Here is a 22,175-nt window from a genome sequence, read left to right as displayed (position 1 = left end):
AGCGGCCATGCAAGGAAATAAAAGCTGCTCAAAGGCTCTGCCGTGGGATGAGCAGCGAGAGCAGCACACACGGTGACGACCATCGCTGTGTCCCTGCGGCACAGCGCCTCTGTGCCCATGGCCCTGTTCCCCACCAGTAAAACCCTGATCTAATAAAGCTGCAGGTCGGGAGGCCCAGGGACACTCACGTCACAAACCGCAGGGACACGTCAAGGCGGCAGATGCCCGTGACACCTTTCCTGCACATGGAGGTGGAAAGATCACACCCATGCTGTGTGCTGGTACCCACGCCCCCAGGGATGAGCTTTGTGCTCGGGGCTGCTCAGCCCCAACAGCCTCCAGCGCTGCTTCAGGGCCCGGGGCCACCTGGCACGCTGCTCCCAGCCAGGCAGAGGCAGCGCTGGCCTCGTCCTTACCCAGATAACACAACCATGGCTCAGGACAGCGCATCCCATCTTGTGACTCCCCGGGAGCAGACGTCCAAAACCACGCCGTGGTCACTCCCCAGCCAAACGCACAGCACAGCCCCCGTGCAACGCACCGCATGCACACCCGCAGCAGAGCTGAGCTGCGGGGGGGGGGGGGGGGGGGACGTTACAGCCCCACACGGCCTTGTGGCTGCCCTCACAGACACGATCGATCCCGATGCATCCCAACAGGCTCCTGAAGCCAGTGCAGAAGCCCCAGAAGGTTTCCCTGCCATCCACCAGGGACCTCGCTGCCCGGTTGCCTGCTGCTGGTGGCAGCACGGTGTTTCCAGCTGGCCAAGCCTCCGCGTGGGGCCAGGTGCCCACGCTGCACCCACGCAGCCCCTCCTGCGCAGCCGCCCTCCCTGCCCTGCTGCAGCGAGCGTTGGGCTTGGCCACGCTGCGGCCACAGCGGGGCTGCTGGTGCCGGTGCCACCGCATCTGCCGCCCCCCCCCACCTGCCCCAGGGGGGATTTCTCCCTCCTGCACCTCGTCCGCAGTTAGCATACGCTGGTGGTTGATTCAGCACCTACCGCAGCCGGGGACGGTGCTGACTAAGCCCATCTCTTCCCGTTGCTCCCCTGCGCCAGGCGCGGCGGTGACAGATGGGTGCTGCGAGTGCCGGGGGGCGGCAGCGGGGAGCAAGCAGGAGGGGAGCACAAGGCTGCCGGGAGCCACGCGCGCACCCAGCCCTCGTATGGGCTCAGCTCCAGCACGGTGCTGCTGCATCCCAGAGAAAGGGGCCCCAGTCCCCGTGCAGGGGATGGGGGCGGGCGGCCGGGGCTGCTGCTCTCGGCTCCGTTCCCTCCTCTGCGATGGCCAGGGGGTGATGAGGGTGGGAGGGAGCCCTCCCGCTGCCCCCCACAGCCCCAAGCTCCGCTCTGACTCGCAGCAGGAACGCCGCTGCTTTGCGTTTCTTCTGCTTTTGCAAACCCGGAGCTGGTGCACGAGCAACTGGGTGAGCCCCCACCCGGGTGAAGCCCTCAAACCGCAGCGACCGAGCGCTCGATGGGCACAAGGTGCACAGGAGGGGGAGCGTGGGGGGCTGGATCTGCGTGACCTCCCCGCACAGATAGAGTCAGGCCATGGCTGGCGCTGCCCAGAAGGCAGAGAGCGGCAGGACACCCTGCTGGGCTCCAGCCCTGGTCCCATCTACCCCACACAGCCTGAAGCTGCCTCAAAACACAGAGCAGCGCCCATGGGAGACACGCACCCATCAGACCGAGGGCAGTTCCGTGCAAGTGGGGAAGCACGGGGGGCACTGCCGGTGCATCCCCCCCCCTCGGGCCCTCTGCTCCCCCAGCCCCAGGGCACTGCTGCACCCGTGGCTCTCAGGGCATGGCCCTGCTCCTGTGCTAACGGACGGGGGCTGCACGCAGGGAGTGCGGCGGGGGCCCCGCTGACTCACCTTGGCGTGGTAGGTGATGGCGCTCTTCGCCACCGCGCACTGCTTCTCGACCAGGAAGCAGAACCGTCTCCTCTCCTCCGTCAGAGCCGTCTTATACCCATCCGAGACGTAGTTTTCCAGCTCCCCTTGCTTGTTGCTGATGGCTTCGATGTACTAGAGGGGGCAGAGAAGCACAGAGGGGGGGGGGCTGCGGTTTCCCGTTCGCCCAGCGAGCGCCCACAGCCCCGTTAGCAGGGGACGAGACCCGCAGCATCCCGAGGACGGGGTCAGCGGTGGGGGTGCCCGTGGGAGGCCCCCAGCACAGGACACACACACACACGTGTGCCTGCACGTCCCCCCCAGCCCGCCCTTACTCATCAGAGCCCCCCACGCAGAGGCGCTGACTCAGCACGGGGGCCGGGAGCGCGCGGGCGGGCAGGACGAGCTGTACCCGAGCAGCCGCCCTCTCACCAAACGGGCGCCTGAGCCCCAGCGGGGGCCGGCGAGGCTGCCCCCAGGCCTCCCCCCCCATCCCAAGCTAGCAGAAGCTCCTGCAGCCCCCACCCATCTCCTGCACCCCCTGGGACAGCCCGTGCAAGCAAAGCACGCGAAGCCAGGGCAGCGCTGCAGGCTGGCACAGCCCAGCGCACAGCATCACCCCCGGCACACGGGACCAGCACGGGGCTCCCTGCCCGCTGAGCACCGTTCCTCAATGCTGGTCCCCCCCCCCCAGGGGCCACGCAGACGACACCGGAGCCCCGCGCCGGCAGCGGGCTGAGATGCTGCAGACGCGGCAGAAGGAGGCTCCTCTGCTGGCACGGCTCCTGCTCTACCTACGTGACTTCTGCCAGCTCGGCTGCGCCCGCACAGGCTGTGCCAGCGGGAACGGGGCACGTTTGTGGAGGTTTTTGTAGGGAGCTGGAAAGCAGCACGTGGGGCAGAGCCACGCAGTGCAAGCGCGGCACAAGGGAGGGCTTCAGAGCAGCGCGGTGCCCTCCACGGCCACATCCATCAGCACACCGGAGGACGCGAGATGTCCCCATCTCCCTCAACCAGCCGCTTCCTCCCCGCTCCCTGCCCTTGGTTTGTCCTCAGCAAGGAGCTGCTGCCCTTGAAGCGGCCCAGGAGAAGCAGCCACCAAGCGTCCCCGAGGGGCATCGTGCTCACCAAGGGGCTGTGTCCTGCCCTACACAGGGCGGGCAGCACCACAGCACGGAGACACACGGCTGCCACCACCTCGTCCCAGTAAGGGCAGCGCCGCAGGAGAGCCCCGAGCAGCCCCGGCACTGCTAAACCTGCTGCAGGAAGTCTGAGCTTCCCCGGGAAGGGAATTAAACTGGAAATTCAGGGCCCAAAGCAGCTTTTCTTCTTTCTTCATGTTTAACAGTTATTTTTAGCAAGCTACGGTATTTATTAGCAGGCACAAAATGGAACAAACCTCAACAAAGCAGTGAGATTAAGTGACGTCCCGGACTTCAAAGGGGGTTTGCGGCAGAGCTGGAGTCCCAGCACCCCCCCCCACACACAGCACCCTCCCTGGAGAGCAAACCCCCAGCCTAAACTGAGCCGGTTTAATTCACTAAATGAGCCGTCAGGAAGGCGAGGAGCTCAGGACGGGTGCACAGCACACTGCCACGCCGGGCAGGCAGAACTTCTCCCAGCAATGGTAAACTTTCAAGTTTTAATTGTGACTTAACCGTGCAAGTCAGTCTTATTTACATCCCTGATTTCAATCTTGTTTCGCAAGTATACTTTTAATTATTTAGCTAAAGAAAGGCTTGCCTTAATGGCTGCAGCCAGTTAGAACATGTTGATTTGCAAGCAGAGAGCCTGTGCTCTAAATTTAGGATTCTCACTGCTTTATATACTTTATGTAAATAAGCACGATGTGCCATTGATTTATGCAGAGCCCTGATTTTTACACTTTATTACATTACAAAATGGCGAACGCCACCTCTTATTCACCAGCTAGCTTTCATTTTGGATTTGTTCAAATGGAAATGGGCTTTCAAACAAAGCACTGAAACACAATTTAAATAAAAACCTCGCTAACTGTGCCAGACGCACGGGAAAAAGTAACGTGCAGAGCACAACGTACGCTCTCGCTACCGTACGTCAAGGAGAGCGCGCCGTCTCTCGTTAGGGTTACCTGCTGCCACGTGCAGGAGCAACACCTCTGCCTCCCAGCCTGGTTCCTGGGGGGTCCCTGGGGGCAGCCCATGACCCACGTCCCAGCCAAGCATTTCAAAGCTGGAGGTGCACACCCGGGCTCCTGCAGCGTGGCCACACCATCACCGCTTCCCAACAGGCGCCTGCCGGCACGCACCTCTCCACTGTGGAGTTTCAGAGCTCGATTTAGGCCGCCAGCCTCAAATTCAGACGCTAAGCATCGCCTCAATAAAAATCCCAGCTTAAAGGGGAGAAGCCCCACCTGTGGCCGGGCCACCTGAGATGGCACCAGCCCGGTCGGTGCTCGTGGTGCCAGGAGCCAGCGCACGCACCGGCAGCTCCAGAAAGCTTTTCTGGGTTTCTAGGTTGGAGAGGCCTCAAATAACCCCCCCCTTCCCCCGCTCCTCAGTACATCCACCTCGCCTCCAGCAGCTCCGCTGACCCAGTTAGCGAGGTGGCAGGAGCCAGCTCCCGGGGCTCACCCAGCTGCCCAGGGCAGCGAGGGGGGAGCAGGGCGCGGGTCCAGCCAGCAGCGCCACGGAGGGTCCGTGCACGGGAGCTGCTCCGAGCTACCCCCCCAGCCAGGCAGTTCGGAACAAGGAAACATGAAAGCAGAGCAGCCGCTGCAAAGGGACACAGCCGCTGCCTTCGCTGCTGCAGAAAAGCCAGGGCACGCAGGGGCCCCGCTGCTCGGACTAACAGCATCCCCCCAGCGGACTCAAACCGGACAGCCGGAGGTGTGTGAAGATGAGAGGGCTGCTAACAGATGTCAGGACCTGGGTTCTCTTCAAGCACACGCTGCAATCAGTGCAGTTAGTGCAGGCGAAGCAGCAGCAGCAGCATCGTTACTGAATTTCACTCAAGTCTCTAATAACAACACGGCCGTAATGAAAAAAATCAGTTCAAGCCATTCTATCCAAGGCAAGAACATGAAAATTAGTTATGAATATAAGCCAAGGGCAATGCTAATCGCCGCAGCACTGAGCACCACTGTGTAAATAACCATTACAGATCTTTATCAGCGAACGGGCGCTGACAATGTCTGTGAAATGGGCTGAGCGAGGGAACCGCTGCGAGGACAACGGGGACCAAACCAGGCGGGAGCCAGCCAGGCTCTGCTTCGGAGGTCTCCATCTCACTGCTGTGGGCACGGCAACAAACCCAGGGACCAGAAAATCAGAGCACTACGGGCACTTTTCAGGGCAGTGAGTGGCCCTGAGCCGAATGTGGAGCAGGGAGGGGACCGTGTCCCCAAGCTGTCCCCAAAATTGGGCTCTTTCCTGGGATGAGATGAGGTGAGCACGGCAGTACAGGGCAGCAGGGAGAAAACGCTGAGGGAAGAGGGGAAGGGAGAGGAGTCTGCAAGCTGTGCTGCCCTGATACGGGCAGGCTGGAATATCCAGAAGAAGTAAACACAAGAAATGGGGATTTATTTAAGGAACCACAAGGGAGAATAATTAGAAAGTAACGAGATAAAATAGGAAAGAAGTTAGGCTGATTAACAGAGGAAGAGCTTTTAAGCTGTCACAGTCTCAAGGAAGCACAGCTCAAGCCCTAGCACAGCGCAGGGTCAAAGTTGAGAACAGCTCTGGGGGTGCTCAACCCCCTCGGCTCCTGGGGAGGGAAAAGGGTTTCCTTGTCTCCAGAATTTGGTTCCTGCACGGGAGTTACGCTCCTTGCCCTGGGTTTATGCAGAACTGGGTAAAACCTGCCTCCAGCCGTGCCCTGCAGCGTGGGACGCGCGTGCCAGCCCCTCTGCAGGCTGCGACACCTCAGGTAGGGGTCGGCCTCGCATTGCACGCTGTGCTCAAAGCTGCTGCCTTGAAACAAGGTAGGAAAAGCATGCGAGGGTACACGGCACCACTGAAACACCTCAACCCCCTCTCTGGGGAAGCTCGCCCTTCCCATCCCAGACGGAGCCCCACGCTGGCTCCCAGCAGCACCGGCTGCTGTAAGCAGCTGCTCACGTGCCCCGATGAGCCCGCAGACCTCTTCCAAAGCAAGAGAAACTACATTCTCCCTACGAGAACCAGCTCGCTGGGCGAGCAGATGCCCAGAGAGCCACGGCATCAGCGGTTATCCAAGGTGAAACGCGCCCAGCTGGTCCTGCGAGCACGAGGCCAACAAGCGCCCCGCTCCCCAGCCGTTGGCCTCCCGTCCCTCTCCCCGAGGCACGCTGTTCTCCCCCGTTACGCTTGCTATCTCACATCTGTTCTGCGGGGCAGCAGCCTCATCCTTCTACTATTCCTGTACAGTGCCGCACACGTGGTGTTACATAAAATGTTCAGGGAATGAGCTCCAAGAGCCGCAGCGGGCTATGCAGAGCTTCATCAGCCGCTGCGAACGTCCCCGCGCCCAGGGGACACCGCAGACCGACCCCTGGTGCATGGGATCTGCTGCAGAAATGCGCATCGGGCACAGCCCCAACCTGCACATCGGGCTGGGAGATCAGCCTTCCAGAAGCAGCATGAGGCTTCTCAGCCAGAGAGGGAAAAAGTGGTTTAAGCCTTCATTTATACAGAAAACCCCTCGGTTAAGGGGATTTGTAGCAGCTGCTTCAGGATGGGTAGGACCAGCTCAGGAAGCCTGGGGGCAGCAGGGGTGCCGACGGCAGCCAGGGCAGCAGAGAGAGCCAGCCCCAGCCCTGGGAGGGAGGGAGGGAGGCTTTCGTCCCCTGGTGCTGCCTCTGCCATCGGCGCTCACAGACCACAGAGCCTGGAAAAGGCACCGCAGGGCACGGCCCTTGTGGCACCACGGCCACAGGGTCCGGCACCTCCCAGAGCACGGTGCTGAGACCACACCAGCGCCCCGAGCCTCCCGAGATGCTGAATGCTGACAGCCATGTGGCGCAAGGGGACGACATGCCAGCACGCGAGTTCCCAGCTAATTACAGAGTGAACGACAGAATAAATGACAAAATGCTGCAAGGGACGAGCTCTCCCACCAGGTCCTGAGCTGCAGGAGGTAAGGCTGCTGGGCTGTACGGAGCACACGCGGGTAACCGCTGCGCTGGGACTCAGCCTCATTGGGCTGAAAGCTAGTGAAAAGCTGGAGCCGGTTATCTGGAGCCAGAGCTTTTACATAATTCTTCCCTACTTGACTTTTACATAAGCCCTCGTAACCTGGTTTGCACAAACTCCTCGTCAGTTAGTGCTTCTTGACCTATGGCTAAAATTACTTCTCCTGGTGGGAATATCAGAACGAGGTTCCAATTACAAGAGTTTATAAAAACCTCTGGGCTATTTGGCACAGGGGTGTTTAACGCTTACAGCATCCCCACAGGAGCACAGGGGGACAGCAGGAGGGGCGCAGGCAGGAGCTGAGCTTGGCCACGTGCCCGGCAGCTCCGTGCCCCCCGTATTACCCCAACGCTGGGCACCGTGCTCCCCCCCCAAAAAAAAAACAAATCCAATTGCTCCACCGGCCTCACCAAGCAATCCAATTGCTCACAGCACTACCAGGGGGTGATGAGCTGCTTGGACCAACGTAGCTCCCTTGCTGGCGTGCTGATTCAGTCAAGGCCCTAAACCCACCGTGACCTCGATTTCATGCCTCAGCCATAACCAGCATTTAATGGAGTTACAGCAGTTCAGGCTCCTTGATGATTGTTTAATCTTCATATTTGTTTTCGTTCTTCTTTATAAGGGACGTGAAGTGAATGGAATTGGTTTATTCCCCCAGTTTTGAACACAGGTCAAAAAAATCTCAGCAACTACATAATTAGGGCAAGAGATCTGAGGCAGTGGCTGTCTCACTGCGGTCCAAGCTTTCATTCCTCTCGTACAACAGCAGCTCTGGACTGATTCATGAGAAATAAACCCCTGGCTTTGTTGCGACATTCAGCAGTAACAACCCGTAACCGCAGCATCTCCTGACCATGACAGGCTGAAGCTTTGGAGGCTGAAAAATCGCTACAGCAGCCTAATTGCGCTTGGAGCTGCTTTTAAGCTACATGAGTCGTCTTCCTCGAAAACCACAAGGTGTTTCAGTTCAGAACCATCTTAACGCTGTGAAGCCCTTCCTCGTCAATTAAGCTCCACCAGGCAGCACCCACAGGACGTGGGACCTGGGGCCAAGCCCCGTGCCCTCTCCAAGCACCACATTTGCTGCAGCCCCGCAGAAGCCCCCGCTGCCTGCCCCGAGCAACCCCCAGCTCTGTCCTCCAGATAATAAGCAACATGCAGCACTTGCTGAACATCAGCGCCTATTTCCACCTTATAAAGGGGGAAATCTGCTTAGAAGAGGGAGGGGAGACAATCCAAGGCTTTTTTTTTTTTAAACCAACTCAGCACAGGCTGCAGCACCTGGGCCAGGCTGGTGCCCTGGCACCATCCTCTGCCCCCTGCCCCAAGAGCCCTGCCCTTGCAGCAGGAGCTGGATGCCAGAACCACCACACGGGGCTGGCCCCACCACATCCCTCGCAGGGGGCACAAACCGCGGCCACTCGGCAAGCAGCAGCAAGGCAGAGGGGAACAATTCTGCTTCCCGCAGCAGGAAGCGCAGAGACGATGACAGAGCACCAGCCTCCTGGCTGCTGAGCGCTACAGTATCTTAAGTGGATGAGTCTTCAAAGGAAGAGTAAGATTTTATTGCTTTATTGAATGGGATGACTTATGTAGCTACCAGGACGTTCCTGCCAGCAGCACCTCTCCCACTACAAGCCAAAGCGATGCTCAGCGCCGCATTAGCAGAGCTCCAGCTGGCTCTGCCCAGCTCCCCAGGCGCCGTCTTGAAGCTGACTCCAGCGTCCCGTGAGCCCAGGAGGTGCCTTCAGCAGCCTCCGAGGAGGCTCCTCCTGGCTGAGTTTTAGCACTGGCCGTGGGGATGGTTCCGTGCCAGGCAAACAAAGCTGCACACAACTCCCTGCTGCAAAGATGCCAGAGAAAAGTTTTTTCATGCAGCACGACCCCATGCTGCGACACGAGCAGCTCCCCCAGTACCGGAGCTGCTGCAAGCGCCTGGCCCCAGCTCCTCCTGGTTTCCCTGCCCCAGCACATCGCATTTTCCCTGCCTGCACATCGCTCCCTGGATCAGCGGCACGGCCGAGCACCCGCACCGACAGGAGCCGACGGAGCTGGCACCTGCCAAAACCCAGCACAGCATCAAGGCTGCCCTGAACGCTTTCCTCCTCTTCTGTTTGAAGCAAGCAATAGCAGCATCCTAGCCAGCACAGAGGGAGAACCGCCCTCTCGACTGAATTCTGCAAATTAACTTATTTTGATCTCTGAGCTTGGAGTGGGGGGTGGAAGCAGTTGAGCAGTTTCACGGCTCTTTAAGCTAAAGCTCTTCATAAGGCTTTTTTTTTTTTTGTAGAGATAAGCGCTTCCTAAATACTTACTGCTGAAAGATTAAGAGAATGAAAGCCTGATCCTGTTTTTCTTTGCCCAAAGAAGTGGTGCTTGCAGAACGACAGCCCTGCTGCCGCCGTTCCATGGCGGGAGCAAGCCATCACCATCGCCCCTCTCGGCCGTACGCAGCCGATGGCCGGGGCAGGTTCTCTCCTGCATTGGGGGGATCCCTGCAGAAACACGGCAGCCCTGGGGACTCAGGCAGGAGCCAGGTGGCCCCGGCAGCACTTCTGCTCATCCCTGCCAGCAGCTCCCTCAGGTGAGGGGATCAGAAACCAGGTGCTGATGCTCTGAGCGTCCCCACGCTGAGAGCCGCCTCGCTGCTCAACGGGTCTGCTCTCCCTCTGCGGAGATGTGGAGCAACAGATTGCAGAGACACCACTACTCCGAAGTGGTTTAAACTGCTCAGCTTTCAAGAAAGTGCCAGCCTTCGCTGCAGCACGCAGGACACCTAAGTCACTCTGCAGCAACACCTTCTGAAGATGCTCAAATTAACCATGCCTCACACAAGCGGCTTCAGTACAGTCACAGGAGCTGGGAGGCTGCAAATTAGCAGGAGCTCGATTCAGAGCACTCCAGCTCAGCACAGGAGCTGCACTCAGCGCCTGGATGACTGTTGAAATGTTTTTTTTTTTCTCCTTCAGCGATTATCCTGATTCATGCTACCAGGCGAGTGACTGATTTCCCAAATTTCAGTACAATTAACAATGTCACTTCCCCAGCTCTCTGCTGATTGCTTAAATGCCACCCTGTGCACAGCCCCAGCTGGTGAAGTGCCATCGGCGTTTAGATCACCTTTGGCAGAGGTGGATCACTTTGGTCGTGTTATCAGCCCGTTGCACCTGAAGTATCAGGTTCTGATCCTAACATATCACCTTCGCATGCCTTGCTTACAGACAGGAGCACGAGATCTCTGGCTTCAGAGTTCGCCTTTCCCTTTTACCCAGCGAGGTACGAGTCGGGCTGCGGTCACTGAATGCCCCTAACCCCACCAGCAGCAGGAGCACTGAGCCAGGCAGGTTTGCAGACAGATGCATTAACCTCTCATTAAAATATGCTCTGTTTGGACACGCTCCAGGTGCGACTCAGACCACAGGTCAGACTTCAGGAGACCTGAACTCATCCCACACGTGCCTCGGCGACCCTGCACCGCAGCCCCCCCCCCACGACCCAGGCACGGGCTGCGCATGGGATGCTCCGCGACGAGACCTCGGTCCCGACCCGCTCCCTGCCAGGAGCCGCAGTGGGGGCCCCCAGGGACCCGGCGCAGCCCAGCCCGAGCTCCCGCAGCAGGCGGCGCGGGGCGCACGCAGCCCACACCGCAGTCACGCTGCCGTGATTCACTCGCCAGCCTCCTCCAGCACGCGCTCGCCACCCGGGCGGGCTGGGGGAAGGGACTCCCGTCAGAAGGCACGGAAAATATTTAAGCAAAACACCATCCAGAGGAAGATGGATCTGGCACAACAAACTAATGATCTTTTTGGGTTCATTCATTAAGCGCGGCGGGCAGGGGGGGGAGAATAAAAGAGCCAGCCGTGGCAGACTCGGTGGGGTTAGTCACCAGCGCACCGCCCTGCACAGCACCTGCTGGGGGCTGCCTCCCCCCCCGGCCCTGCTGCTCTAACACCTCCTGCATTATCCATCACAGGCACCAACACCTCCCTGCCTGCTCCTCCTGTCATTATCCAAACGCTGGCACGCGGCACGGAGCAGCCCCAGGCTGCAGGGGGGTGACAGGCACGGGGGCACGGGCTCCTACCTGCAGCTCCTTGTCCGAGTACTTCTGGGGGTTTTTGCTTCCTTGGCTTTTCTTGCGGAGTTTTTTCAGCTCTGCCTGGCACTTGTCGAGCGAGTCGCCCTTGCTCCTTTGCTCTGTCTGGTATTTCTTCAGCGCAGCCTGGGTGCGAGAGGAGAAGGCTCTGAGCTGCTGGAGTGCTGCTGCCCGGCCCCAGCGTGCAGCCAGGGGCAGGCACACAGCCACTGGCCTCCAGGAGGCAAGGAGAGAACAAGCAGGGCTGTGACAGCCTAACACCGGGGGAAAAAACCACCGGTCTGTGTGGGTGACACGTCTGGTGGCCTGGGGACCCCTCCGTGCATGGCACGGCCGTGCCCTGTGCAGGGCAGGGAGGAGCAGGAGCAAACCATCGGGGTCACTTACGCTCAGGTAGCGCGAGTCCAGCTCCACCTTCTGCTCCAGCTGCGTCAGGAGCTCGTTGTGGAAGGACTTGAGCTGCAGAGAAAGAACAGAGGGGCTGTTTGTGTGGGCTGCCGAGCCCAGCAGCAGCCGAATGCTCCCCAAAATCCCTGCAGTGGGAACCGAGGGGGCCCAGGGAGGTGCACAAAGAGCGGTGACGGCCACTGCGTTGTGCAGCAGGAGGGGTCTGGGGCTGGAGGGGATGCTGCTGGCACTGAGGGATGGACAGAGGGACCCGGCAGGACACTGCTCAGCCGCAACGCCAGCAGCTTGGCTTTGATACGAGCGAACTCTGTGCCCGAGCAGATCCACGTGGGGCTGGCTGAGATCAGATCTGGGGGCTCGGAGGAGCTGGGGGGGGGTTGCTCAGCCCAGGCTGAGGAGCAGCCCCCGTGCTGCAGCACCAACGCGTGCTCACCATCTCCTCCAGCTGGTTCTGGATCTGCCGGTGGACTTCTGCCATCTGGAAGAGCACGTCTCCTGGAAAGACAAGACATGGGAAGGGGGTTGAGGTGCTGAGCAGGGGGGACACCCCTGGTCTGGGGGCACCCCACTGGTGGGAAGGGGTCTGCAGCCAGACTGTGGGGCTCCAGGAGCGCACGGGATACCCCTGGTGCCCACCTTCCAGACAAAGGTGATCAGACATTTCAGACACTTGGACAAACGTTTGCCTCCTGTAGCACTGGGGAAAAGGAAGGAGGACGTGCAGCAGCCTGGCCCTAACACGCCATCACACCCCAGCCACGGCTCTGGCAGCCCCTGGCCCTGAGATGGGAGGACACGAAACTCCCCATCCCCACTGGGGTCACCATCCAGTGCTGTTATGAGCCCAGCTCACCATAGCCCGCTGCAGGCAGACCTACACCCTGGGGCATTTGCCTCGATGCCCCTGGACCCGTTCAGCCCCAGTGGCTGGGCTACAGCGCGCAGGGCTGGGAGCCCAGCACCAGTCCCGGCCCTGCCACCCCCGTCCCCAGGCTGGGAACGGAGCAGCCGGGGCTGCAGGAGGAAGGGCTGTCCTGGCAGAGGGACCCCAGCTCTGCTTTCACTCTTCCTTTAATTTTTCTTTTCAAATGCAAGACCATCAAGCTGTGCTCCCGCGATTCTTTTCCCGGACAGGAAGGGCCACATCCTGCCTCAGCAAAACCCTGCGGCGGCTGGAGCCAGACGGCGGCCCCACGGAGCGTCTTTAGGAGAGGAGCCAGGGCTACTGCTCAGCTAAAAGCAGCGGCTCCTTCTCGGCTTTTAGGGAGAGCCAAGTGCCGTCAGCTGTCTGTAAAAGCCAACCTTGGAAGCCCAAACCCCCAGCACAGCGGCTGGGGCTTCACAGGCAGCTTCCAGGGAGCGATTTGAGGGTTTAAAGCTGCGATCTGCCAGAGCTGCGCCTGCCTCGGACCCATGGTGCTGCCACCCAGAAGCGGCTGGGGGTGAGGAGCACCCAGAGCTCTCGCACCGGCAGCGTGAGACTCTGGGGCACAAAAACGGCTGGCGCATACTGGGCCAGCCCCAGCCTGCCACCGGGTCACCCTGTCCCCAGCAGCGAGCCCCACGTGCTCGGGCACACAGGCTGTGCTCCAGCAGTGTCAACAGTGCTGGGTAACTGGGGACAGCCTGGTCCAGCGTTCCTTTGCTCCTGGGGCCAAAGCAATTCGTACTTTGCACCCGCACAGCGTGTCTCAAAACTCTCTGCAAACATTAAAATCCGAGCCCATTGAGTCCTGGGCGGGCGCCAGCCCCTCTGCTGCGGGCTCCGTGCTTTGAAAGGTGGAAAATTTGTCTCCGAGGGCTGAAGGTGCTCAGCCAGGCAGGGGGCAGGAAGCGGAGCAGCCGTCCCCTGCTCGGCCCCGCGAGGAGCAGCGATGCACAGAGCAAGGTGACCAGCCCGCTCCGCTCCCACGCCGGGGAGCCGGGCACCGAGATCCGCGCAGCAGCGGGCAGGCAGTTAGCTTTTACGGCCTCTTTGCAAGGTGCTGAACAAAGCAAAGCAGCCCACAGCGCTGAGGCGGAGCTGGCAGCGGCTCTGGCAATTACGCACATCTGGGATGAATAGCTCCACGCATGAATGGGAAGGCCTGGGCAAAAGGTCACCACTACGAGACCTCCAGGAAATTGCTCTCCGGTTGGGCTGCGGCCGCTCAATCATGGGAAGTGCACAAATTCCCACTACAAGGAGGGCAAGAAGAATGACGTAATGGTGGAGCTGGGTCGAGGTTCCTTTTCCAAGAGGATATCGGTGCATCGGTGGCCTTATTTCTAAAGCTCGCGCCATCCCCTCTCCTTTTCCCTTCCCATCTGACCAAAGCAGAGCCCCAGCTGACCAAGTTGGGCAGCAGAAAGGGCCAGGTGAGGGCTGGCAGAGAGCTCTGGCCATCAGTGCTGTGCAAGGAACGTTCCCAGAGCAGGGCCCGGGGTGCTCAGAAATCACGCACGCGCCACCAGACCCAGCAGCGAGGTGCAGCAGCACCAGCACTCCGCGGCTCTGCCCCCTGCGCTCCCCGCCTGGGGTAAAGCAGCCGGCTCCCGGCAGCAGGAGAGGTGGCTGGGACGCCTCCCAGGACACAGATAACCATCTCTGCTGATACTTTCTCCTCCACCACCCCCTTTGGCTGTTATCGCAGTGAGAGTACGGGGAGTTTCAGCCGAGGCTGAAACCCACCCCACATCAAACCGGGCAGGGGCAGAGCTGTTCCCAGCCACGTTGGCACGGCATGCCCCACTTCGAGCTGCCCCGGGTCCACCCCGGCGTGCTCCCAAGCACTAGGGTCAGCGCTGCTGTTTTCCCAGCTCAAGCATCAGGAAGCCTCCAGGGCTGCGGGCAGGCTGGGAAGGAGCACCCATGGTGCTAAGTGTGACACCGAGGGCACGCAGCGCCCCGCCGGCACGTCCCCACGGGGAGCAGGCAGCAGCACGGACCCAGCCCCCAGCCCCGCTCCCATCCCAATTTGCTGGAGGTGCAGCGGGACCAGCCCAGTGCCTGCAGCAGCTCCAGGCGAGCTCCGTGCTGCGCCCAGGCTCCGTTGCAGGAAGGCTGCTGGACGCCTGCCCGGCGTCAAGTCACAAGGGCTTCCTCTGAGGTTCCTCCCCAGGAGGAGACAGGGCAGCCAGTCCCGAAGAAACCAGCCCCAGGTTTCCCATGGCAGCCTCCGTAGCCGGGAGCCCACGCAGGGCAGCGGGATTTCAGCTACCTTTGGTGCTGTGCGAAGGCACACCCAGCACCTCTGCCACCCTGCTGCCTTCGCACCACGAGCTGCCTCACCGCTGCAGGAAGGGTACGGACCTTGTGAGGCACGAACCGACGCTTCGCCCTGACACCACTTGGACTAACGCAGCTTGGCAGCAGGGAAGAAGTTAAACTGTGACTAAGAGATACAGCCGCGGCTGGGAAGCCTGAATATTTCAAGCCCTGGCTCAGAATAGGATCTGCAGCACTGCACCAGTGGTACACGGTGCAAGGCGCTCGCGGCGGTGTCGGCAGCACGGGGCCACACCGGGAGCTCCCTCCCACGCCACGAGCTGCCAGCACCATGCACAAGGGCTGTTTGCAGCTTAAACACTGTAATTACAGCCGTGCAGCAGGCCACAGACAGGGAAATGGCGTGGGTCACACTGCGAATCACACAGAGCGCGAGCACCGGGCTAGCTCTGTGCCAAAACACACATCCTACGAGTCAAGAAACCCAAAGTAAGTGCTTCACCCAAGGTCACAGGCAAAGTCCCAGCGGGACGGCAGGAGGGCAGCGCGAGGGCTTCGCCCGTGCCAGGCTGGGCACAGCTCCCTGCAGGGACGGCCACGGCTGCAGAGCACGCACAGGGGCGAGAAGGCTGAGGAGGCAAAGGGAGCTGCTATTTACATCTGTCTGACTCACAGTATCATTCTCGCAGAACTATAGGGGCTATTGTGGGCCCTTCCCCACCACACCCAGCGAGGAACAGCAAAACAGGTTGTTCCACATCCCTCAGATTGCAATCGGGCACCGCAAGCCCTGCAGGAGCCAGCTGCCCGGCCAGAAGGCAGAGCAGTAGGAGCCGGCTGGCAGCGTCGTTTCTGAGCCCTGAGCCTAGGGAGCCTCTTCCTCTTCGAGCTCCATGCAGGCCGTTTCCAATAAAAGCACCAAACAAAGCAGGAGCTGCCCAGGCAGCGCCCCAGCAGCACGCAGCGGGGATGCTCGGCAGAGCAAAGTGCGCTGAGCACCGCTCCTCACGCCTCGAGCGCAGAGGACGCGGCCCCCTCAGCACCGCTCCACACCGGGATCTCTCGCTCCAGGGGCTCCCGAACAGAGCAAAAAGGGAGGAAAAGCCCAGAGCAAAGAGGAAAGCAAAACCAAGGAGCCCAGGGGCCCAGCCCCACCGCTCTTCCTCCCCTGCTTTAAGGAGGACCAGGCAGAGTGACAGCATTGGGATGGAAATAGCCAAGCAGGCAGAAAGGAGAATTAGTTTGTTAAATGGGAAAAGGGAAGGGAGTTAACAGGGCAAGTTGTCCGAGTGCTGCCTCCTGAACCATACAGCCAAAGGTGTGCCATGGACAAGGCTCCAACAGTTATTTAAGGGGAGGTGTCAGTCTGTGCCCATTCTGAACGGAGCATCGTTTCAGGGTGCTGCTACGAACCTGGCAGAGCAAAACCCACCCCAGTTCCCTCCACGGTGCCGCCCAGTTTCACGCATCCCCAGGCGGGTTTCCCACCACCACCAGTTAGTGCTGGGACCAGCAGCGAGCCTGGCTGGCTCCCTGGGCTCCCACAGTCAGAGCTCGGCACCCGAGCTGGCGTGCGGATGCTTCCCAACCTGTCCTCAAAAGGCACAGCCTGGCAACAGCTCCAGCGGCTCGCAGAGATCTGCTGAAAGTCTCATCCAGCCAGATTTACGGCAGGAGCGTGCTGCTGAAAACTTCCACGATCTTATTTCTTCCCTGATATTAATGCGTCTTGATTCGAGCTCATGAGATGCTGCACAAGCCACAGACAAGCCCTTAAGCCACTGAGAAAAGCACTTCTCAGCTGAACCCCTGATTCAGACAAGAAGGCTCCAGAACCTGACTTTATCAGCTCTGACATTAAATTGCAGGGCAACGTGGAGGAAGATTCGTGCATGTACAGTGGGAAGGATACAAGTATGGGAAAACAATCAGCTTCTCCCCACTGATTCATCTATTTCCTCTTCAAAAAGGTTTCATTTATTTATCGCAGCCCAAAAGGATCACACAGGATTTGTTGATGTTATATTAGCAACTCATCAGCATTATAATGATCAGTTCTGTTTCCAGCCTGCGTTTCAACCCATCTTGGCAAAGCTTAAGACTTTTTTTTTTTGAGATGAGGTAAAGAAAGAGGCAAAGGCTTCCCCAGACACCCTGACTCAAGAGAGGTGCAGGGCACATTTCCAGCAGGAGGCCCTCGCTGGCTGAGCCCTTGCTGCCTCTGGCCTGTGGTTAATTCATGGGCACAGGAGAGCACGGACCCCCACGAGCACCCAGCACCTCCAGGACCCAGGTCTGGGCAAGCAATGGAACCACCCAGTGCATGGCTCGGGTGCAGATCGGCCTCCCCCAGGCTGGTGGCAGGCTGTGGGCATAGCAGGGCGCAGCCCGGCAAGAGATCCACTTCTGCTGAGCTCCACTGCCCAGCGTCTCCTCTTTCACTGACACCAGCCCAATTCTTTCATTTTCTGCACCACCAGATGTTCAGAAAGTAAAGCAGGATGTGAAGTGCCACCAGCACGCCGCTCCTCACATCCCCATCTCCAGATGGAGGAGGATGCACCCCTGCCTAAAACTCACGATCTCGCAACTCTGCTGCTGCTGCTGGACTGCAGAGGCCAGCCCCTGGACGTGGCTTATGGCCACCCCACCTCTGGGAGGACCGCACAGCACCGGGGAGCCTTGTCCTTGTGGGGCTGGGCACTGGGGGCGCAGGCAGGTGGCACCCCCCCAGGAGGTGTCACTGACATCCCCAGGAAACGCCTGTTCTGGGGGAATGGGCTTCAGCCAGACACAGGCTGCTGTGGCAAAGACGTGCACCTTCCTTACTTGAGCACAAACTGCAAGCTCCATTTTCCAGGAGCACTTGCATCAACCTGGGAAGGCTAAGAACAGCCTCGGAGGCAGAGTCCTGAATTTCAGGAACAATTTCTCCGGCAAATGAGGCCTTCAACAGAATTGCAGGTAGGAGCACCCGGCTCCAGAGCACCCGTCCTTCTGGCAGTGCCAAATTGTTACCTGCTGAAGCGCATCATTAAGTCCAACCTCAGAAGGGTGATGCCACGGGATTCCCACTGCTCTCCCACCCAGGGGCACTTTGCAGGGACACCACAAGCTGCTGATGGCAGGGGGAGATGTCCTGGGAGCAGCGCTGGTTTCCCAGGCTCTGCTCTCACGGGTACGAGCAGGCACCGAGCCCCACGGCCACCACCAGCCTGCTCCAGCACATCACGGCCTCTTCGGCTCACGTATTAAACACTTTGCTGCTACGATGACCTTTGGCACTTGCGGGATCTATATCTGCTGCAGGAAGCTCCTACCCAAAACAGCTGCAAATCCAATTAAAAGATTAATAAACCTCCCCAGAGAAATGAGCGCAGCACAAAGCCTCCGCACCGCGCCAAGGCCACCGAGAGCTGGGGTCAGGCTGCAGCACCGCAGCGAGAACAGGAGCTGGGACATGCCTGGACAGCCCGGGGTGTCCCACCAGGCTGCTCCCACCTGCACCAGTAGCACCTCTGGGCTGCCCCCACTGGGGCCATGGAGCCCCTCCTGGGGCACGTGGTGCCTGCAAGAGGCAGGTCCAGCACCCCAGGTCCGTAAGCTGTGCACCACTCTTGGAGCCTGGTGTCCTCCTCGGCTGGCACTGGGCAGCTCTGCAGCAGAGGACTGGAGCACAGAGGTGCCACAGGATATGATTTTATCGGGCAAACCGGGCACCAAGAGGCCCATTATCTAGGGGAGGCTCGCTGCAGCTGAACAATGGAAAACTAATTACTGCATTCCTTCCCCTTTCGTGGCGCCGGGCTTCACTCAGTCTCTGATCCAAGGGGACCTTGGAGAAAAAGCAGCCCCAAAACGAAATCCTCCCCCAGCCTGAAGGAGCTCTCTGCAGGTGCTGTTCAGCCCCTGGAAGAAGCACTTTGAGCAGCATCCAAGTGACTTCAGTGCTGCACTTCTGCTGGCAGCAGCAGCACAAGGGCCAAAGTCACCCAAGCACTTTGGGGGCAGACTCAGGCTCCTTAGGAGCTTCCCAGATCAAGCCCAGAGCAAGTTTCCACTGATCAGACAGGCAGCGTTAACTGCCTCCAGCTTCTCAGCTCCCCAGAAGCCTCCTCAGCCTCCTACAACACAACGAACAGCACAAGGAGCCCCTCTGAGGGGCTGCGGGCCTGGGTCTAACCCTCAAAGTACCAGAAGCTGGATCAAGGCAGGCGGCTCCATCCATCCATCCCTGCCAAGCTTCCAGCAGTGCCAGGACCCAGCCCAGCCCCAGGACCTGCCAGCACCACGAGCCCCCCCGGCCACCCTGAGCTCCTCCATGAGGATGGAGCAGGGAGCAGATGGGTGCTGCTGAACCCGGTGACAAGGGAGGCACAGCACAGACCTGGAGCATCACCGTCATCAGACAAGTACGAAGTGCAAATGGTTTTCTAAAGTGTTGGGAGCTTGTTTTTTTTTGTTGACCCATTTGATAGCCCCGAGATAAAAAACACAGCCCAGGCCAGCTCAGCACCCGAACCCCCAGCATCACCGCTTCCCAGGGCGGCACAGGACAGCTCAGCCAGCACGGAGCTGCCTCAAGCAGCTGGTTTGGGGCACCCTGCTGCTGTGCAGGGCCCGTGGGAAGCTGCACGCCGTACCCAGCCGGGACATCACCTTAGCTCTGAAGAAAACCAGACTCTGAACGTCCCAAACCCCGCAGTGGGGCTGCCAGCACTACAGCCCCACCAGACGCCTGCACCCAAAAACCCAGGGCACAGAGCCGATTACAACTCAAGTGCTTCATTATTGCTAGGTTTCCCGTTACTGCGTGAGATTATCCCGTCTACACACTGTTCCGAAAATCTGGTGGGGAATTTATGAAACATGTGAAGCGCTAAGCAGCTGGTGAGCACAGAACCGAGCTGCAGGCAGCGGTCTGGCAGGCGCTGGGGAGGCTGCTGAAAGCTTGCAGCAAGGTAAGCGTGCGGCATCACTGCAGTCGGAGGAATTTGCTTTTAAATAAAGCAAACACCAAGCAGAACCAGCCAGCGGGCTGCCCTGTGCCGGACACCCAGCGCATTTGCTGAGGCAGGGACCACCCGTGGGTGATTTTCCAGTGCCCAGCTTAAAGAACAAGCTCCTCGGAGCCGCACGTGCTGCTACGGCGTTGAGCTGGGCTGGAGGGGCCACGGCAGGGTCAGCCCCAACCCTGCTCATGGAGGGTGCAGAGCCAGGGCAGGCATCGGGACCTGGGACAGATGCTGCCTTTCATCACCTTTCAGAAAGGATCTGCAGTATTTTACTTTCTATTGATGCTTTGTCCCAGAAATGGCACCAGAAAAATGCCCATGCTCAGGAAAGAGCATTAAGGAGGAAACAAATCCCCAGTCCTCCTCCTTGGAGCCACCACCGGACATCTTGGAGCAGCATCCCCTGTGCTGCCATTTGGGGAGAAATCCACCCACAACGGGATCAGCTCAGGCCCACGGCATGAATGCGGGCGGTCATTACAAACAGCCCCATTTGCTACAGCCTTTGGTAAGGCATGAAACAACCCAGACCCCAGGGCTCGCTTCCAGCACTATCAGCAGTCACAGCAGAGGGCTGATAAGCTAAAGGTGTTCCCAGGAACTGCCTACCTTTGGCTGGCGCAGCGAGCACAGCCCAGGCTGAAGCATTCCTCAGCCCGTTCGCACATCCCATTGGGATGGGGTGGCGTCCCTGCCTCTTATCAGCTCCAGGGAACCACAGCCAGAAATTTTATCTCCACTTTCTTCTGCACGGAGCAGCTGCCACAATAAATATCAACAAGATCACCGCAGCAGGAGGGCCGAGGAGCAGCCACTGGCTACAGGTCGGGGCTAACAGGAGCTGCCAGAAATCCCCTTCCACCGCCGAGCCCCCGCACCGCACACCACGGATGGGAGGCGCAGTCACCTGCGAGCATTTGAAACCAACCCCAAAATATCCAGGTCACGTACCAAGCGCACACCGGGAGAACCCTTGCAATGCCTGCTCTCAGGCTGCGTTCCCCTGGGAAGCAGGGCCACCAGGGGCCATGCCAGGGCGAGCGAAGCCTGCAGCTGCTCCGAAGGGGAAGCCGGGTTTGTGGCCCCAGCTCCCGCCCGCGCGGCTGAACCGCTCTGGGGAACCTTCCCCAGACTTTCACTTCCAGGATGACAAAGCCACCGCGGCTTGCGGCCCCAAAGAGGCAGTGAAAGCCTCGCGAGCAGCGGCAGAGGAAGCCCTTGAACGAGGTCTGTACAGCCTTCAGCATCGCCTGCTGCACGCATCGCCGGCAGGGCTCTCGCTTTATTTATTAAACAGAAACAGATTGCTATAGGCAGCTTTAGTCCGAGTGATAAAGCTGGTTTCCATAGACACTTCGTGCTTCTCCATAAAAACCCAGACTACGCCAACGAGCCGCGCGCAGCAGAGCCGGAGCTGGATCCGGCCGTGGCTCTGGCACCGCACAGCACCACGAGCCCAACGCCAGCCCTGCCGGGGGCTGCTCAGCACCCCAGGGAGCCTTCACAGCCACCTCAGCTCAGCCTCCTTGCCAACTGACTGCCTCAGATGACGGTAACGAGCACAACTTGTGCAGCATCTGGCCAGCGAGGTGGCAGGTGGGAGCGCAGCTGGGGCTGCACAGGGAGCCTGGGCACAGAGCACAGCACCCCCGGGGGAGCCTGCGCACCGCAGAGGGGGAACACGAGCTGCGGCAGAGCCCTGGGAACAGCAGCTCCCCGAAGAGCAAATGCAAGAAGGGGAAAACGGGCACAGAGCAGCGGGACTCAGCACATCACAGCTCGGACACGAGCCCAGGAAGGTCACCAGTGGCACCGCGCTGGGACACAGCGGACAGGGCATGAGCAGCCCTTGCACTGGCTCTGCTGAGCTCAGCAGGGTGCTGGGTATGACCGCAGCTCCCACATGCCACAATGCTGCCAGGATCCCTGCTTCAGCACGCCCAACCTGCGTGTCCCCAGGCATCCCCACCTCCTGCTCTTTTGCAGGACCAAAGACCCCAGAGGCTTCTAGGGGAGCCAGGGCCGCTCTGAACCAAGACAAAAGCACCAGCAGAGCATCTCTGCGCAAACACTTCCCCTCTGCCAGCACCACAAGCAGCTGACTTCTCAGAACCCAGAGACTAAGATTAGCAGGATTTTTTTTTAAGCTACATTAACAGTGAATAGAGGCACAACCACCATTTACACCAGGAGGATCAGCCCCATACCCAGCTCCTTATCCCCATCAGCACAGAGCTGGTCCCATCCCCGCCGCTTTCAGCCTGCCCTGGGCTGACTCCGTCCAGCCGTGAGCGGGCGACTTACCCAGTTCCTTGGATCCTTGGCTTTCGCTGGCCAGCTCTCCCATCTTAACCAGAGCATCAAAGTATCCTTTTGCTGCGTATGTCATACCTAAGAGCATC

At 59.7% G+C, this 22,175-nt stretch overlaps 1 protein-coding gene across 6 annotated transcripts in view; it reads right to left on the bottom strand.

The window, feature by feature from the left end:
- Positions 1–22,175, bottom strand: part of BAIAP2 (BAR/IMD domain containing adaptor protein 2) — a gene marked incomplete at its 3' end in the record, with an annotated part of 43,514 nt that overhangs the window by 10,844 nt on the left and 10,495 nt on the right. For all 6 annotated transcript variants that reach the window (XM_080561023.1, XM_080561021.1, XM_080561019.1 and 3 more), the window contains exons 3-7: positions 22,078–22,164; positions 11,984–12,045; positions 11,530–11,601; positions 11,131–11,268; positions 1,876–2,028 (exon numbers count right to left, since the gene is read on the bottom strand). In XM_080561023.1, the coding sequence (XP_080417149.1) occupies positions 1,876–2,028; positions 11,131–11,268; positions 11,530–11,601; positions 11,984–12,045; positions 22,078–22,164 (512 nt within the window). The remainder of the gene's footprint in view (positions 1–1,875; positions 2,029–11,130; positions 11,269–11,529; positions 11,602–11,983; positions 12,046–22,077; positions 22,165–22,175) is intronic.

The sequence above is a fragment of the Anser brachyrhynchus genome (assembly GCF_964034855.1).
Source record: "Anser brachyrhynchus genome assembly, chromosome: 18".
NCBI lineage: Eukaryota > Metazoa > Chordata > Aves > Anseriformes > Anatidae > Anser > Anser brachyrhynchus.
This window is presented reverse-complemented; position numbering and strand designations above follow the sequence as displayed.